The following is a 20,000-nucleotide window of genomic DNA, read 5'->3' as shown; positions in this document are numbered from 1 at the left end:
CTCATTGACTGGCAGCCATTTTTCACTGAAGCAACCCCCTTCACTCCCGGCTGTTTTACTGGATTTTGACTGATTTTGCAAGGCCGACACAATATTGTGTACTATTGCTATAAAAACATGGAACCTACCAAACGAAAGATTCGAGTCTCTTCTTTCATCAGGAGAAAAAAAAAAGTGTATTTCTGTTTCCGTTTCGTAGCAATTAGCATTTGAATGTAGCTAAGTTTCATCATTATTCACATATATGTTTAAAACAGTGGGTAAAAGAGCTTTTTGCAGCATAGCCCTGGTTGATCTCTTATACTCGGCTGTTTTTGTAATAACTACCATTGCTTCAAGCATTCTCTTCAGTTCAGAGGCTGCATCAAAGCCTTCTGTATGCTATTGCATTAAAAAAAAACAATGTATAAATACATCTTTGGGAACATGGTAATATTTAAAATAGAACGTATTAATACGTTTTAGGGAGCAAATGAGTTAAAGGCCAGGACTGGTGAGTGACGTGGGTGCCAGTGAACAAGACTGTTTAGTAGTAGACCGACCGATTAGCAGCTTGGTTGTTAAACCGCTAACCTGTGGAGCGACTCGGCATCATTTGCAGCCACTCGAGTACGAATGTGACGTTTACGTGTTTTGTTTTCTTACCGTTTATCGTCTTGTAACATGAAAAAAAAAAACACGTAAAAGGCTGTGGACTTGGCCAATACGTTATTGACGCTCCAGCAGGCCAAGACGCAAAGGCACTTAAACTCCTAACGCTTGTTTCAATCAGAAGGAAGATGACGACTTACTTGATGAACGCCGGTGGCATGTCCCTTTTCATGATCTGGTCATCCGTGGTTTGGACCGTCTCCTTCCCCACCTGGAAGACACAAGACGCGTTCAATACGACAGCAATGTTCAGAGTAATTCAAAATTGGTATTAAGGTATATCAGTCACGGGATAGGAAGCTAGTGAAGCGGACACAAAAAAAAATCAGGACGAATTTAAGCAACCCTGCAAACTTCCAGTCAAATTCGAGTGCACATCGCCTATTATTATCTCATCGTGTGGGGTCTTCCACATTGAAAAATCAGTTTGTTTTTTAAAAACACTATTGTCTATTGTTGGAAGCAGGTGGCAGGGGTCAACAAACAACCTCCAACCAGTACGACCTTCCACCCTGTTGAATACCACAACAATCTTTTTAAGTCCAAAACTTCTATACATTGGTTGGACAAAGATGTTTCTTAACCTTGGGTGTGGGCACAAGGTATGACAAGCCCCGGGATTCATAATGTGTAAAACAGCTGAACGTCAAAATGACTCACCATCCCCCTGACCACCACCTCCACAGTGACCTAAGGGCCGTTGCGGGATGCCAGTCACCCGTGTCAAGCTGCCGTGGGTGAGAGATTACACACATTTATGCCAGGAAGGAGGGGGTATGACTGCATCTCTGCCTAACATTTGGAAGGCAAACACGCAGAGAAAACAAAAGAAGCTTACCAAAGTTTCTCAAATAACGTCCATTGACAACATTTGAACACACTAGGGACTTTTTTAGTCCCTAAGCGTCAATCAAAGAGCCACAGAGTGCAAGGGTAAAGCTATCTAACGCTAGTTAGCATAGCTAAGGGGGACGGATGTAACACAAGAAGCGTTTGGGCACGCGTGTACACTTCCGATCATCCACTCAATGTAACACTGCTCCACTGCCACTGTTCCAAATGTCTTGAACGAATATTTGATTTCCGACGCTTCCAACACTGTGCGGCCCCGAACTGGTTTGTATAGCTGCCAAAAATCTAAATCTGCTGATCTTCCGAGTCCAAGTTGACACTAGCGCCAAATTTGAAGAAAATCCCTTAAGTCATTCCAGATGCGCAGACAACCCAAACACACAAAATGTCCAAGAGTATTAAGAAGTGAGATAGCACATGAGCAGTTGTCCTAAATGTGCCTTTGCACCGGATTGTTGAGAGAACAGAACACCGCTATATTTATGAGCTGAAGTCAAGCCCAGACTAGTTTTTGACTGAACGACTGGTTCCAATGCAGCGTGTAAGACTTTTGTCTCGGTTCAATTCAGTTAGGAAGTTTAATTCCCTTCACAGGATCAATAGCGATCGACTGTTGACCAGTCACGAGTGTACCCTACCCGCTCACTCAAAAGTTAGCCTGTGTAACCCTAATGAGGACAAAAGCTACAGAAAATGGATGGATGGAAAATAGAAGTGTCCCAACTGATGAAGTGATGTTTGGCACTCAATCTTCATGGACTAACTCATTTCATCTTTCTTCATTGGACTTTTGTCAAACTTTGTAGGAAGACCCAAGCCAGGCGTCTATCATCTAGTGTGACTCAGTCCAACACTCGAATTCAACTTATCATGTCACTGTGACAATCCAGCAACCCTTCTCCAAGCACTCGTGTTTTATGAAGTAGATGCTTAATGTCTTCCTGTCACTCCATATTTGTCCTCAACCATTGGACACTTGTACGTGGCGCAGCGTTAAACTGATGAGGAAACACAGGCGGCCAAGTCAGGAAGACCCAGCAGCTGTCGGCCTGTCAGCCCCCGGCTCAGCTGTGGGGGGTGCGAGCCAACCAGGGGAAAGCCTTCCGCCCCCCCTCCACGGTGTTCAAGGCCAGAGCGGAAGATGCACTGCATTGTATTGTTGTCTGCTTTCAACGGACAAACACTGTTCAATGGAGTAGTTCTCGGTCTCACACCCAAAATCCACATTCGCTATTCATTTTGACATGAACCAATGAGACCCAAAGCTATTTGAATGGCTTACTAGATGTACTTCCCATACAATCCCATTTGATCACAAAGGTATGTGCTTTATCTACACCATGCATTATCCAAGGCCACATTATTAACTGTACTTCGGCATGTTGTCGCAGTGGAGCATCAACCTACAGACAGCTTACTTTAACCTCCAGATCCCTCACCGTACCCTGGCCAACGGCAGAACCCAGCCAGGCGTGTTTGATTTTACTTTGGTCCCATCTTTAATCGATCCGCTTCTGTTGCATTCGCCTCGTTTTAGTTACCGCTAAGCTAACTTGTCGTCCCTGGTCTGACGTCCAAGTGTCCAACCTCCCTTCGTATGGTGCTATGATGGCATGAGAGGCCAAAAGTATGTTGATATACTGCCTATCTGGACTTCACCGTTGAATTTTATACTCATTATCCAGCCTAATATTCCCACACAAACACTTTTGGATGTCAAGCGCAAACAAAACGCTTTCATGCAAGTCCAAAGGTTCTGATTCTGCGTTCGATTCGAATGGCTCATTCGCAACTCCATTCGAGTCACCATTGATTCATACGCAGCCCGATAGTGGCCACGAACAACTAAAATAAAGAATAATCAGCAAAGCACCAACAGCATGTACTGTATGTAGCATGTCCGTGATCATGAACCCATGTTACATAAGACTGTATTCAGTAGGTTAAACTATTCAATTTCAACATAAACAAGACCACCTTCACATGCGCATCATCAATAGTGTTACCTAGCCGACGAGCCTAAATAACACACAAGCACAAAATCGAAAGAAGAAAAAAACATTTAGATAACTGAAATGGTGAATTCCAAACCACAATTACGCAAGAGTTCTTTGTACTGTATGTCCTGTTGGGCTCATGTAACACGATATGTGCGGCCCTGGTGGCAGATTTGTCTGGCCTGTTTGATTTGTGACTGGTCGCTACTGACGTGGCGTATTGATAGCGCCTGACATACATGATGAAGGCGTTGACCTTGAGTGGCACGGCCTTCATCATTCAACTCTGAGTCATCGTTGGTCAAAGGCTATTTCATAGCGACGAAATCACTGGCTGCTTTTGAAGGGATCCATCCAGGGTGGGGGAGGCTTAAGAGGGTTGGACTACCAACACCACCACCAACAACAACGCTACTGCTACATCTATCCCTACTACGGGACTAGTATTATTACTATCATGACTACAAATATGACATAGTACTACAACGACTACTGCAAATAAAGACCTTAAGCTTAACGTCAAGGATATTGACTAACACTACCACCATTTGTATCCTTGTGTCAAAGTGGGACTCAATAACGGAGGATACAAAACTTTGCGCCGGCTTTACAGATGGTTCCTACAGCGACCGATCTCTGCGGGGACTGACGAAGCATTGTGCTCAAGCGATCCGCCATGTGAGAGGCCCACTGTGTCTGAACCGCCTTTCATTCTCCCGGCAGAGTGATGTGCCGTCAACAAAGACCGTCTGTTCCGAAAGAGAGTGGCCACTTCATCCACGACGCTGCCTCCAGGTTTTCCACTCCAGACGCGAAATCAGACTTGTGGACCAGTGGCTTTACACCTGCGCATGCTCCTCCCGGCAGTCCATCTTGAATTGAATGTTGCTAACTTGTTGGCGTAAGCAGTACATACAAGTGGGGGTACCAGAGACGGCAAATACAGGTCCAGGAAGCAAAACCCCTGCCACACTTTTGCTTTTTGCTTCTAGTCAATCGGTAGGGAAATGAGCAGTAGAAGCACTTCTGGCTAAATAAAGCCAAACTGCTGGTCTTTGGACTAATGATGCCATTAAAAACTTTGACAAAGAAGACCTGACAAACTGAAATTAAGCAAGTGAAAGTGAAAGAAATACAGAATCTGACTATCCTGGGAAGCCTTTCTGGGAAATTTCTTACAGTTCTGAGGATTTGTTGGGCTTCTTTCCACACCAAACTCCCCCAAGCATGACCTATATCTTACAGTATACAAAAGGTCCTTTCCTCAGAACCGCGCCTCAAAAAGTTTATGGTGGGGTGTGAACTGACAAGACTGAAAGGTAGAGGTGTGTCCCTTAGGAGAGACTCGTCCATCCTGTTCCAGACTGACGGAAGACTCGGAAGTATTTGCTGCTGGATGCTTCCCATCTGAATGGGATTCAAACAACCTCAACAAAAGCAGAGTTGTGCTACAGTTTCCATCTGAAGGAGGACATAGAGGGCTTGGTTGACTAAAAGGATGGTTCGCGCAAAAGCGAAACTTGATCAACCCTGAGATGAAATGCAATGGATGATTTTGCATCTTTAAATGCCGGAAAGGCAGGTGAAAACAGTGAACACACATTTCAGTACTATTTGTTGAGATTGTCGCAAATCCTGCCTTGAGTGTTTGGATCGGCCGGGGCGATCCGCATAGCACGGCATCTCCAGGGGCAGTCCGAGCCTTGTGATCAGCACAACACAAACAGGAAGTGTACACTCAAAGGATCCTCGTTGTCCCAAGCATTCCTCTCTTTATCCCAAAGTCTATAAAAAGGAACTATAAACATGATGCAGCGCAACACGGCTCAAATAGGAGTCTGAACTCAAAAGAATGGCCGCACAGATAAAAGTAGCTTCCCCGTTTACAATAGCAACACTCCTTTTTTTAGCCGCACATTCGTTTACCGCTAAAACCTCACACGGCTGCACACATTGCGGCGGGCTTGGGGTTGTTTATATGCGGCTCACAAGGAGCATAATTACGGCCGTGTCGTTGTGCGAGCTCGGTTACAACATGAGAAGAAAACACTTTAGCCTACTTTTTAGCAGGCTTGGACCAACTTCATCAAAGTTCTGCCAGACTTTGGAAAGAAGAGCTTCAGGACACAACGGACATCCTGAATCTCGAGAGCAACCAAACAAACGAACGCTCCGGAAGGACTAAACAGAACTGAAGTCTTAAATCTTAGATTAGCTCCCTTGGCAAAGAACAACAAAGTAATTTTTGTAGTGTTTATGAAGAGAGTTGCAGGCTTCACCCGTCTGAAAATATCTCGCCTGTTCATTTAACTATAATGGAGCTACAGTCTTATCCAAATTTCATTTGTTTAAGGGGTTCACCCCCAAACCCCCCCAAGAGTGAGGAGGGATGCACGCCTGCTCGCTGGGAATTCCTCACATTCCCGGCATTCATCTCTCATTAGCATCTGCTCCGTTGTTTCAATGAGAGCGAAAGAATAGAAAGAAATAGAAGATGGGTAGTTCGGTCTTGCTGCAATCAACCGATGTGAAGACCAACCCCAACCATATTCATACAGAATAGATAACTGTCCTTGCCACTTGCACAAACCACAAATTTTAGCACCCAACTAAATTGACCAAGCAAAAATTCATACCTCAAAAAACTTGAAATACTGGGAACTTCAAAGGTCAAGGTACCCAATGTACTTGCATGAAATTGAGTTGGTTTGATTAGGAATATGCTCAAATATATCTTCCCTAACTATTATAACTTCTCTGTTTAATCTTCAATTTTGATCATTTTCTGGTTTATTCCCAGAAAATGCTGATAATTCCTATATATTAAATTCCCTTCCATGTCTACCATATTTGTGGACCTCCGATTGTGGAAATAACAAAAGTGGTGTCAAGCCATTCATCACACAACATTTATTAGCATTATAGCTTCATTTCTGTCTAAAATCTGTCTCAAAAGTTATTGTTGCAAAAGGCCATCCATCAGAATTCACTCGCAGGAAGCGTGCGCGCAACATGTGGTTTCCTACGCAACACACACAAGCAGACTAATGATGTGGCCTCGCCCGGAGGATGTCGGCAAACGATGCAATTAGATCAAAACGGCAGTTTACTGTTCCTTTGGAGGAGCCCGTCACGGACTCCTCATCTACTTGGACAGCCGCGTGGTAAAGATCACACAAGACAAAAGCGGTGGAATACATTAGCAACGTGGCTGGAAGTCTTCACGTCGTCGCCAATCGGGGTGAGGGATAGTGCCGAGTTCCATTTTTTTTCCCTCTGAACTTTGGATGAGTCATGAAAACACAAGCAGACAGATCACTACCTTGGAAATGAAGTGACATCATCGCAAGAGTAATGTCAATGTTATAGGGTTGTCATGGCAACTGGAAACAGTGACAAACTCATTGATCTATCTGCCAAAAACAAAAAACAACAGAAACCACAATCTTGGACTAAACAAATAGAAGATTGGATAATTTTTCCAGTAACTAGAGTCGTATTCCCAAATGAACTACAGTGAAAACTGGTTTGTGAGTCGCCTTTTGCGATTTTTTTTTTTTTTGTGCAAATGTCTAAAATTGAACCATTACTCAGAATCTAAGCTAGCTGCTAACGGCCAACTGCCTGTAACGTACAGATAGTCATTTGCGACATACATTATATATTCCGAGACTGACAGTATCTCTGTATCACTAAATCAGAATTGTAATACAATGGTTACCATATAGTACGGTATACACACGATATAGTAGCATATCTATGTTTTCTGATTACAAATAATAATAATAATAATAATAATAATAAATGGCTAATCGGAAAGTAGTTTTTTTTTTTAATAAATAATCCGCAAGCAATGTATTTTTAAAGCTAATGTAAAATGTGTTTGGAATTATGTTTGGGGGTATAATTAACGTTTTATGTTACTAATATAGCCAATTCTAAACATTTTTAAGGGAAGTCATCCATTATTTGCAGATTTTCACTTCAATGGACAACATCAAATTGTTGACTGTAAAGAATTTGGACGATTAATTGCATCTTGATGGTCTAGTTTAGTTTCAGCTGGGCAAAAGTTTCCTAATGCGGCTTTGAGGGAAACCACAATTTAAAAATAAAAAAAATAAAAAATAAAAAAGCCCTAAAGATACAGTACAGCTGATCAAGGAAATGAATGCTAACCACCGACTGTTACACTTTTGTGGGAGGGACTAAAGACATTGCACAATTTAGTGAGGTTTTTCCATAGACGAAAGAAAAACAAATAGCCATTTTGAATTGGTGGCGGGATGCCCCAGGGCACAGCACCAGGCCCCATTTGATTTTTGCACATTTAAAATGATCAGAGTTCAAATGATCTCTCTCACTATGCAGATACATTCTGAGTTTGGAATGATACACTACTAGAAGTGTAACAAAAACGGTTTAAACCATAAAATCTTTTTTGATCCGAATCATTCCACTTTGAAATATATCAAGATATGTATGGAATTGTCTTTTATTTAAGAGATATATCTTAGAAGGAAATGGTACTTTTACAGTACTGACAAATTCATTCAAATGTATGTAAAATGACAACAAAAAAAAGTTATTGCATCGTACCCTCTTGATCTGAGCCGTACAAAATCATATCGTACTAATCCCAACCACTCAAATCGAACTATCTGAATCACTTCGCACTGCACTTATTCAAAAGCACATCAAATTGTCTTTTGTGGAGATGCATGCCACTAATCACTACACAACCAGTTATCAACCAAACAAAACGAAATAAATACATTGCAAAACCAGAGGCATTTCTTTGCCATTTCACACCATCACTGAGAGTATATCGCAGTATATCAATGACAAAATAATGGCACTGCGATAATCTTCGCCATAGGGACCTTTTCCAAGTGGTAGACAAAAGGAAGCCTGGAGAGATGACTGATATCGGTCTATATATCAATGACACATCTGGAATCCCCTTGGAGGACCTGCAATGACACATTTTGATTTGAGAGGCTCCCTAATAGGACCCCTACGAGTTAAGGTTTTGTTTTGGTCAATTATTCCATCATTTTTAGGTATTTATTTGGCTGTCTGGTCCCTTTGGACCAGAATTGCTTAGTTTCCATTGTGTATCTGTGATGACTCTTTATGAACCTTGAGTTTGAAACAATCAATTGAATTGACAGTTAGCAAAATAGACACTTTTATTATTGTTGAAAAGTGCATTCAAATGTCGTTACGGTGCACAGTTGGTGCCTACGTGAAGCTACGGTAGGCAGGAGGGGCCGTTCTCAAGGGGAAAAAAAGGGCGTCAGTGCCTTTTTTTGCCCCCGCGAGGTAACTTGAGTCGCGTTTCCAACCTCTTTGATGCCCGTCAAACCACACCGACCGTCTCGTTAAATGTGCCCAAAAAGTTTCTTCGGAGTGCTAACAGGTAGCTGGGATATCGAAAGGAAGCATCTGGAGTGGAGTGGGCGCTTTGGCTGAACTCACCCGGACCAGGTTGCTCACCGCCGCCTGCACGGCCGCCACCGGCGCCGACAAGTCGGGGATGGCTTTGCCGTCCACCTCGCCCTCCTCGTGCATGATCACCAGATGGGAGATCTGCTGGGCCACCGGCTCCAGGATACTTTCGATCGTCTTCGTGTGAAACACAGGCATGGCGACGCGAGTCTTTCAAACACAAAAAGAAGGAAAATAAGAAGGGAAGTCAAACTTCCAGGCACCGGAGAAGGCCGCTTCTCCCGGTCAAACGGCCGCTTTCGAGTGACTTTTTTTTTTTTTTTTCCGCCCCCGCAAGCTCACTCACTCCCGGCGTAAAAGAACCATCAAACTCCCTTGCACTATCCGAAGCGGTTTCGACGTCACATTTACGATGCCCCGCCTCTTGGCCAATCAGAAAGCGGGAAGGTGGGTCTCCCTCGCTTCCCATTGGCCGACGCGGACGTCTCTCAACGTTTCGAGCCCCTCCCTTTCCTTTCCGCATCCCGTTTGGAGATCGGAGCGCTGCTTGTTCTGGAATTACGTAATAGATTCTCATGCCCTAAAAAGGCAAATATGTGTGTGTAGCGTTTGGCACATTCCACGCGCGGAAACTCAACCGGTTGGACGTCTTATCACATTTTTTTTTTTTTTTTTTATCTGACACACTCCACAGCTGATCACACCGCAGACAAAACAACATACTACTAAGTTGCCGTACATGCCTGAATAAACAATAAATTGAACACATCAAATATTGACATCATTAAAATAATACAGTTGTCCTTTTATGGATCGTTTTAGTTGGTCAACGGATGCCATGGTGGTTAAATTACACAGACAAAAAGAATATGGATTTATTTATGATTTCCATGCCGGTTACATTATACCAAAGATTTTGCATTTATTAATAGTAATTTGAATCGATGATTTGTAAAAATAAATGAATAAATAAAAAACAGGATTTATTGTTAAAATGTTTAGCTGCCTAGCATTGGACATAATGGATAAATTATACATATGCTTGAGATTTATTGTAGTATTATAATTAATTTTAATAATAATTTTGTAGGCCATCCAAGAAAATGTCATGATGCTAAAATTAGACCAAATATTATGCATTTATATGCATGAACATTTCATCAAATAGTGTGGACTTTTTTTTCCCCAGTAAATTGTAAATTGTAATAATTTCTAATATATATATATATATATATATATATATATACACACATACATATATATATATATACACACACACACACACACATATATATATATATATATATATATATATACAATATATATATACAATCTAAAATATCAAATAAATATATTATATAATATATAATAAATATATATATATATAATACATTTTATATATTTTATATAATTATATATATTTTATATATATTTTTTATAATAACAAATCCAGAAGTTTTAACAGGATTCTGAAAATATTACTCGACCATGGCCTTATTTTTCAGTCACCCCCTAACAGGAATTTATTTTATTAGAAGAACATTTCATATAATGCAAACTAACTAAATGATGGCTCTACTGTGCATAATTTATTCAATTACGAATATAATTGATAATCATTGTGCCAAATCTACAATAAATGTAATTCTATTTGAATAATAAAAAAAAACATCATCATGATGATGAAAGCTACCCATTGCCAATATCCAAAGGAATTTGCAGAGAATTCCGCAAAGAGCTGCAAGGCAGCGTCTCGTTTCCTAAAAAGGATATACGAGAGGCTGCATATGCATGCGGACGGAATCGAGGAAGTTCGACGACCTGCATAAACAAGCCGAGTGAGTGCTGGATATGTTTTTCCATCTCAACATTTTCCAGCCAGGGCCGTATATATATATTTCGCCCCCACCCCTTGCAGGGGGTGCCCCTGCTGAAAAGTTGAAGCACTTGCACGACATGATGAGAATAAAAATCATTTCTGTCGTACTCCTCTGATGACAAAGACCCTCCCCACTATGAATGTGTCAAGCTGACGTAGGTGGGTGGTCCAACACTACACCCCCCCCCCCCCCCCCCCAATTTCACCCCCAGTAGAGCAGATGAGAAGAGCTTGCATGAAAAGTGCAACAAAGTGCAGTGAAACGAGTGTCATGAAAAAAAAGTGAGAAGATGGCGCCATCTTATGGACAAATGTGGGAAGCGAACCCGACTGGTATTTTGGTAATGCGCCTCATGACCACTTGAGGGCACCAAAGTCTACATACGAACTGTCAAACAAAAAGGACTTTATGTTTTTATTATGAGTTTATTCTTAGGATATTACGTCTATTTTCTAATTTTAGTATGAGATATTTTAATCCTAAAATTAAAACTTGACTCGTCTTTGTTCTTGAAATACTTATTTCGACTTTTCAATTTTTTCACTGTTATTATAAAAGTAAATGTCGACTTTATGGTACTGGAGGTGGCAAAAGTACTCACATTCTTTCCTTCATTAGAAATACAAATTCTTGAGTACAAAAGACTTGTGGAAGTAGAATTAGATTTAAACTGGAAACGAGCATCAAAACATTAAATAAATAAATTGGCAAAATTTCCAAAAAATGGTAATGTCTGCTTTTTTTTTTTTTTGCATTTTTACATTTGAAAAAAAAGAAGACAACATGAACTTCTTTTCACACTAAATATGATTAGATTTAAACTGGAAACAAGCATAAAAAAAATTCTCAAAATTTCCAAAAAATTGAAACGTCTACTTTTTGTTTTTTTTTTACATTTGAAAAAAAAATTATGAAGGCAAGATGAACCTTTTTCCAAACTAAATATGATTAGATTTAAACTGGAAACAAGCGTAAATAAATAAATAAATTGGCAACATTTCCAAAAAATGGTAATGTCTGCTTTTTTTTTTTTTTTTTTTTGCATTTTTACGTTTGAAAAAAAAAAAAATGAAGACAAGATGAACGTTTTTCAAACTAAATATGATTAGATTTAAACTGGAAAAAAGCTAAAAAAAAAAAAAAAAAAATTCCAAAAAATGGAAACATCTTTTTTTTTTTTTTTTCAAAATGTAAAAATGCTAAATTTTTACATTTGAAAAAAAAAAAAAAAAAAAAAAAAGGGAGAGCGCAATGATGATAAGATAAGAATCGGTAAGACTGCCGAATGAACAATTCTGAGCTTTCTCTTAAAAACAAAACACAAAAACAAACAAAAAAAGATAAAATTTCCCAAAAATGGAAATGTCTGCTTTTTTTTTTTTTTTTTTTTTGCATTTTTACATTTGAAAAAAAAAAAAATTAAGGCAAGATGAACCTTTTTCCAAACTAAATATGATTAGATTTAAACTGGAACCAAGCATAATTTTTTTTTTTCAAAATTTCCAAAAAATGGAAATGTCTTTTTTTTTTTTTTTTGCATTTGAACTGTTCACCTGTTTACATATCTGCTCATCCTTTTGCCGTCGTTTATGATCGGAGGAAGTCGACAGTGGAGCAGATCCGTTACTCCGCTTTCTCCTCATCCCTGACTCACAGTTGGTGTGCATCTTGCTTCCTTCCTCTCTCTCTCTCTCCTCCTTCCTCCTCTCTCTCTCTCTCCTTTGGGCTCCTTCGGCTCCCTCGCTTGTCACTCAATCCTTCCCCGGCGCTCCTCACCTTCGCTTCTTCCCGGTAGGAGCCCGCCCCGCCACCCGCAGTCACCATTCCCACCCCGGAGAGCTCCACGCTGGCTGCCCAGCCCCTCCCGCGGCTGAGCATCGGGCGCAAGACCTTGGTGGCAGCCGCCTTGGGGGTCATGCTGCTGCTGGTCCTGGTGGTGCTCATCCCCGTGCTGGTCAGCTCCGTCGGCGAGGAAGACGACAGCGGCGGCAGCAGGTTCGAGATGCTGGGCACCTGCCGCATGGTGTGCGACCCCTTCCCCACGTCGGAGGGCCCGCTCGCCGTCACCGTCCAGCAACGGCTGGACGACCCCAGCCAGCCGCCGCCGCCGCCGCCGCCCACGTTGGCCGCCCACGCCTCGCAGGGCAGACCGGGACGCCCGGGTCAGCCCGGACCCCCGGGGCCCCCCGGAGAGCCGGGCCCGCCGGGGCCGCCCGGGGACGTGGTGCGCACCGGCGTCCTGGGCTCGGTGAGCACGGCCACCTACAACACGGCGCCCCGGGTGGCGTTCTACGCGGGGCTGCGCAACCCGCAGGAAGGCTACGACGTGCTGCGCTTCGACGACGTGGTCACCAACATCGGCGGCAACTACGACGGCGCCACGGGCAAGTTCACCTGCAAGATCGCCGGCACCTACTTCTTCATATACAACGTCCTGATGAGGGGAGGAGACGGCACCAGCATGTGGGCCGACCTGCTCAAGAACGCGCTGGTGGGTAAAACCCAATCTTCATCCAAAACTTCTTTTCAACCGAAATGATCCTCCGTTAGTCACTGATTGCGTGATACTATGGCGCCATCCGGTGGCATCTTGCTGCCAAGCAACTATGTTGAACTGCAGGGGAGGAGCTTCACTTAGGCCATAACCTTGTCGAATAGAAAAAGTGCTGTGTCGCCATCTTGTGGCATCTGTAGGCAATTACAAGCCAGTTTTGTGTGAGCGTCAATTTCTCGCAGAATTTGGGTTTTCGTGGCAAGGCTCAATCAATTATTTTATAGATGAATCGGATTTTTTTTTGTTTTTTTTTTGCATTAACTCATTCGCTCCCAGCCATTTTCACAGAAGCAATCCCATTCGCTCCCGGCTGTTTCACTGGATTTTGACTGATTTTGCAAGGCCCACAGAATATATTCTATTGCTATAAAAGCGTGGAGCCTACCAAAAGAAAGATTAAAGATTTTAAAAAAGTATATTTCTATCTGTTTCCGTTTTGCAGCAATTAGCATGGTTAACATGGTCCTGGTTGATCTCTTATACTCTGCTGCCACCTGCTGGTCATTTGTGTAATAACTACCATTTCTTCAACCGTTCTTTGCAGTTGAGAGGCTTAATCAAAGACTTCTGTATGCTCTAGCTTAAAAACAGCAAAAAACAAAAAAACGTGTATATATACGTCTTTGGGACACTTAAAACCTTTAAAATTGAACGTATTTGTACGTGTTTGGGAGCAAATGAGTAAGGCAATTGTTTATTTTGTATTGTTTAGTGATTAAAAAGGGGGATTGATGTTCAGTTATTAGTTCGGTCTAAGATGTTTGCAAATGTCTTATGATTAAACACAAAAGATAATTAGTCCTCTGTCATAAAGGATGACAGGAATTAGTGGATAATTGATGTTGAGAGGCTGAAATCAGACACAAGTAGTACTATTCTGCGATTGGCTGGGAACCAGTCCAGGGTGTCCCGCCTACTGCCCAGAGCCAGCTGAGATCGGCTCCAGCTCCCCCCGCGACCCTTGTCGCTTGAAAATGGATGGATTGATGGAAGTAGTACTATTGAATATTTTTAGTATCAATTAGTCTATCGATTAATCATTCGATTATTCGACAAATTGGATTCATTTTGAATTTTTTTAACTCGCTACCAAAAATGTATAAATACATTTTAATGTTTTAAGTGTCCTAAAGATGTATTTATGCGGGTTTTTTTGGGGTTTTTTTATACTAGAGCTACAGAAGGCTTTGATGCAGCCTCTCAACTGCGAAGAACGGTTGAAGAAATGGTAGTTCTTCCAAAAACGGCCAGCAGGTGGCAGTAGAGTATAAGAGATCAACCAGGACCATGTTGAAAAAAGCTCAATTACTCACAATTCTAAACAGATTTGTGAATGATGAAACCTAGCTATATTCTAATGCTAATTGCTGCAAAACGGAAACAGATAGAAATATTCTTTTTTTTTCCCTGACGAAAGAAGAGACTTTAATCTTTCTTTTGGTAGGTTCCATGTTTCTTTTTTTTTTAAAGCAATAGAACACAATATCCTGTGGGCCTTGCAAAATCAGTCAAAATCCAGTAAAACAGCCGGTGAGTGAGTGAGTGAGTGAGTGAGTGAAAATGGCTGCCAGTCAATGAGTTAAAGTAAATTACAGAAGCATTTTTCCCCTGATTGATGTTTATTTCGTACTTCACCATATATAGTGATTTAAATTTGTTGTAATTCGGTTCCAAAGTAAAACAGATGTTTGCAAATGTCTTATTTTGATTAAACACAAGATAATCAGGCTTGTTTTCATGGAGGACGACAGAAATCAGTCAACAATTACTGTTGATATGAACCATTTTCAATTAAAAAAAAGATGGCTCCAAACGATTACTCGATGATTAAAATACTTGTCGATTAATTTGATAACTGATTACTTGCCGACTCATCGATTCATTTTGACAGATCTACTTATATGTTAAAAAGATGGCTCCAAACAATTACTAGATTACTTGTGGATTCATCGATTAAGATTAAGATCTTTGTGTCCAACTCAAACATATCTTGAGACGGATCATCATGGTTTTTCAGCGACACTATTTGGCCGTCTTCAGTATCCGAGTTGGGGGGGTCATTTGTGACTTGACGAGTTAGCGAATGCCCCATCGCACACGCGTTGGCGAAGCCACCAGTCAAAAACGTTGAAGTCATGCGTTCATGTGTGTGGTGATCTCAGCTCCGACTGGGTTCAAGCCCGTAAAAAAAAAAAAACCCGCAACGCGCTGTGGCGGCCTGACAGATTGCGTACGCGCGCGAGAAAGCGAGCCGAGTGTGACCCGCACATCAAAACGGCGCCCGAGGTGTTGACAAACAAGTTCAAAGCGCTTTGAAATACAAAATGAAAACTTTTTTTTTTTTTTTTTTTTTCCCCCACCGCCGCCGCCGTTGCCGTGGCATCCGCCGCGCACGTGGCGTTTATCGCGCGGCCGGCCCGGGCCAGGCGGCGCCGGCGTGAAAACTAGGTGATTGGTTCCGTTCACGCGCGATTTGCTAAATGTCTCGGAGGCCTCAGGTGCTGACGCTGATCAAACGGCGCGTAAATCACAAGTGAAACGCAAACATGATGGCGGGCAAGATATGACATGTAACCTCAAATAACACTTTTTAAATTCCAAAAACACTGTTTACCAACTTATATTGAGCCCGAGCACGTATCATATGAAAGCAGACACTCACAAATGTAGAAAGTATTTAGTCCATTGTATGAAATCTGAACCTGCACAGTCGGGCTGCTCAATTAATGAAGAAAATATTAATCATGATTATTTTGGTAATAACTGAAATCACAATTAGGACGACCTTTTTTTTTTTTTTTTTTTTAAATTGTTAAATAAAATTCTTTGAAACACTAATTATGCAAGTTCCTTTTGGATGAAACCAAATTTATTAAATTAGTTATACATAAAAAAAAAAAAAAAAAGTCAAGTCAAGCCACCTTTATTTATATAGCGCTTTCAAATAGCTTTAGCTAGTGCAAATGTATAAATTTAAACTCAAAATTAGTATTAACTCATTTGCTCCCAAAAACGTATAAATACGTTCAATTTTAAATATTACCAAGCTCCCAAAGACACATTTATGTTTTTGTTTTTTTTGTTTTTTGTTTTTTTATGCCAGATTTATTTATTTTTTTTAAATGTTAAATAAAATTATTTGAAACACTCTACTTATGCAAGTTCCTTTTGGATGGAACCAAATGTACTAAATTCGTTACTTTAAATTAAAAAAAAAAAAAAAAAAAAAAAAAGGTCGAGTCAAGTCACCTTTATTTATATAGCGCTTTTAAACTGCCGTAGCTGGTGCAAGTGTATAAATTTAAACAACTCAAAATTAGTATCAACTCATTTGCTCCCAAAAACGTATAAATACGTTCGAGTTTAAATATTACCATTTTACCATGCACCCAAAGACGTTTATTTATGCTTTTTTTTTTCTTGCTAGATTTTTTTTATTATTATTATTATTGTTAAATACAATTCTTTCAAATACTGTAATTATGCAAGTTCCTTTTGGATGAAACCAAATTTATTAAATGAGTTATTCTACATTTAAAAAAAAAAAAAAAAAAGTCATTATGGCTTACAGTTTAAGAAAACTCAAATATCCTATCTCAAAATAGAACATTTTCTCAGAGTAAAAAAAAAAAAGCCATAATCAGCAATATTAAAATAATGAAAAGGCTTGCAATATTTCAGTTGATTTGTAATGAATCCAGAATGTACGGCATTTTTGCTTATTTACTTGCATTATAGAAAATAATGGACCTTATCACAATATTCTAATTTTCTGAGACAGTCCTGTAAATACATTCGATTTTAAATATTACCATGCTCCCAAAGACCTATTATGGGGTTTTTTTTATGCTAGAGCTTTGATATAGCCTCTGAAATGAAGAGGTGGCTTAAAGCAATAATAGTTATTACAAAAAACGGCCAGTAGGTGGCAGCAGCGTATAAGAGATCAACCAGGGCCACGTTGCAATAAGCTCTTTTTGTCAGTGTTTTCACCAGGAATGTGAATATTGATTAAACTTAGCTACAAGTCTCGAGTGATATAGATACATATTTTTTGATGATTATGCTGCTTTTGTAATTGCAGAGTGGAATTGAAATTGTGACTGAATTTCCATGCTACACAGGTTAATCTAATGGTAGAGCATTTAATTGTCCTGACTGTCACTATATGTCGCTGGCATAGATAAATCAACAAAGATGCATCATTTGAAGTGTAAATTAAAAAAAATAAAATAAAAAAATTCAGAACCAATTGAGTGAAACGGGATAACTACTGCCAGTCAAGTTGGAATGCATCTTTGACGTCTAAAGCCGTCAATGGCAATTTAATATTGAATATTTCCTAACAGCCTCTCAGCGAGGTTCTATTTCTGCGCAAGGCCAAACTTGCCATTTGCAAAAAGCCGACACATGCGTCGTGAGTCGCTTCCCACCCGTCAAAAGTTTTAAGGGCACATTTCGAACGCCCTCTCGTCCTATGGTGTCTTCATGACACGGATGGGACGTGGCACTCGTGCTGGTTTTATACACTGCGTGCAGACAGGCACAGATGATGAAAGGAGAAAAAAAAAACAGAAGAAGGGGAGATCGTTGGCAGCGCTGCGCATCCTCTCAGGCGGGGTGAGTCAAAGTGAAGATTTACACTTGAGTCACCGCCCGCCCGCCGCCTTGGATCCAAGTAAGGACGCACGTGAGAAGATTCCTCGCATCAGCGGATGGTTTGTTTGTTTGAAAAAAATAAAAAGCAGGCTTCATATGTTCGTCTTTTCAATGTTGAGTTGAATTCATTCCCAGGCTGTGCTTATAATGCAAATCACTTGTAACTCAAATCAACTTTCCCCATTGGGATGAATGGGAAGGTCGTTAATCTGTTCCTTTTCTTAAATAAAAAAACTTTGTAAGTAGAAAAAAAAAAAAAAAAAAAAAGTACAGTACAGTATTTTACTGTATTTAAAAAGAGTACTTCTCAATTACTTTTTGTTACACCCCCCAGGGATAAGAAAATGTTTTGCACGCAACTCCCTGCCGTGACTATAAATAGTGTCATTTGTCGATCAAATTGCTGTAAGTACTAATTCGTCTTATGCATTCTCTGACAATGAGTGCGCCACTGCCACCTGCTGTAGTGGATGTACAATTGCAGTTCATTCTACTACGACAACAAAAATCCATTCCCCAAATGAGTAATTTTAAAAATACAATTTGCAAAAATAAAGTTTTTCCTTAACTCATTTACTGGCAGCCATTTTCACAGAAGCAATCCCCTTCACTCCCAGCTGTTTTTACTGGATTTTGACTGATTTTGCAAGGCCCACAGAATATTGTGTTCTATTGCTAGAAAAACATGGAACCTACCAAAAGAAAGATTAGTCTCTTCTTTCATCAGAAACAAAACAGTATATTTAGCATTATAATATAGATAAGTTTCATCATTATTCATTAATCTAATTACAATTGGGAGAATTTGAACTTTTTTTTCCAACATTGTCCTGGTTGATCTCTTATACTCTGCTGCCACCTGTTGGCCGTTTTTGTAATAACTACCATTCCTTCAACCGTTCTTTGCAGTTGAGATGCTGCATCAAAGCCTTCTGTATGCGCTAGCATAAAAAAAAAAAAACCGTATAAATACGTCTTTAGGACACTTAAAATAGAACGTAATTATACGTTTTTGGGAGCACTGGAATTTGTTTCCACTTCGTTTTCACAGAAGGTAAATTGACGGCTTTTTCAATCTTGAACTCAATGTCCGTCATTTTCTTTACACTCACTTTTTACACAATCATCATTGGAGAAAAGAAATTAAACCTGAACCAAAAAAAAAAAACTTTTACTTTCTTCACTTTGTGGGAGAACGGCAGTAAACAACAAAAGGTGCAATGTGAATTTGCGATGTGAATTTGATTCAAGGTGACATTTTTTGTGAATAAATTAAGCCATTTAAGCTCACTTCCACCTGCATGAGAATGTGTTGTATTTAATCAAACTAACTTACAAGAAAAATATTTGGACATACTCCTATCGTAAATTAGGGGATGTTTGGCCTGATGTTGTGAAGTTTGTTGTCACCATCTTGTGGTGAAATTCTTGCTACAAAATAACACCAGAGTGCACGTCGAGCAAATGATTTATTCCCCAATTTGTCTGTTTGTGTTGATTTGAGGTGCGGGCGAGCGCCATCGCTCAGGACCAGGACCAAAGTTACGACTACGCCAGCAACAGCGTCATCCTGCACTTGGACGCCGGCGACGAGGTCTACGTTAAACTGGACGGCGGCAAGGCGCACGGCGGCAACAGTAACAAGTACAGCACCTTCTCCGGCTTCATCCTGTACGCCGACTGACTGACGGACAGGACGGACGCTCGCTGACTTTGCTCGCAAGGCAGGCAGGCCCATGTTGCCCGGAAGCTGCAGATCGCTTGCTAACGGTCTACCTCGTTATCCGTGCGTTATCTCGTTGTCTCGTCATGTCCTATGAAAAGACTTAATTCAGACGGCAAAATGAGATTATTGATGAATTGATAGATTGATGGTGTTCCTTTGTCTATTCACGATACGCTAGGCATGATTTCACACATTGGTCGATTTTTGTGGGACCTAATTACAACGGCGTA

The 20,000-nt window shown here is 40.6% G+C and overlaps 2 protein-coding genes across 2 annotated transcripts in view; one reads left to right on the top strand and one right to left on the bottom strand.

The window, feature by feature from the left end:
- The window catches only part of LOC144005467 (vinculin), a 55,020-nt gene that overhangs the window by 23,188 nt on the left and 11,832 nt on the right, over positions 1–20,000 (bottom strand). Inside the window, exons 2-3 of the mRNA XM_077503674.1 lie at positions 8,982–9,161; positions 792–862 (exon numbers count right to left, since the gene is read on the bottom strand). Coding sequence (XP_077359800.1) covers positions 792–862; positions 8,982–9,161 — 251 coding nt within the window. The remainder of the gene's footprint in view (positions 1–791; positions 863–8,981; positions 9,162–20,000) is intronic.
- LOC144004917 (C1q-related factor-like) overlaps positions 12,577–20,000 on the top strand; it is a 7,900-nt gene continuing 476 nt past the window's right edge. Inside the window, exons 1-2 of the mRNA XM_077502611.1 lie at positions 12,577–13,322; positions 19,549–20,000. The exon at positions 19,549–20,000 is cut by the window's right edge and continues 476 nt beyond it. Of these exons, the coding sequence (XP_077358737.1) occupies positions 12,747–13,322; positions 19,549–19,728 (756 nt within the window). The 5' untranslated portion in view covers positions 12,577–12,746 and the 3' untranslated portion in view covers positions 19,729–20,000. The remainder of the gene's footprint in view (positions 13,323–19,548) is intronic.

The sequence above is a fragment of the Festucalex cinctus genome, chromosome 17, assembly GCF_051991245.1.
Source record: "Festucalex cinctus isolate MCC-2025b chromosome 17, RoL_Fcin_1.0, whole genome shotgun sequence".
In the NCBI taxonomy this organism is placed as follows: Eukaryota; Metazoa; Chordata; class Actinopteri; order Syngnathiformes; family Syngnathidae; genus Festucalex; species Festucalex cinctus.
Note: the sequence above shows the minus strand (reverse complement) of the source record. Positions and strands in the feature narration are given on the sequence as shown.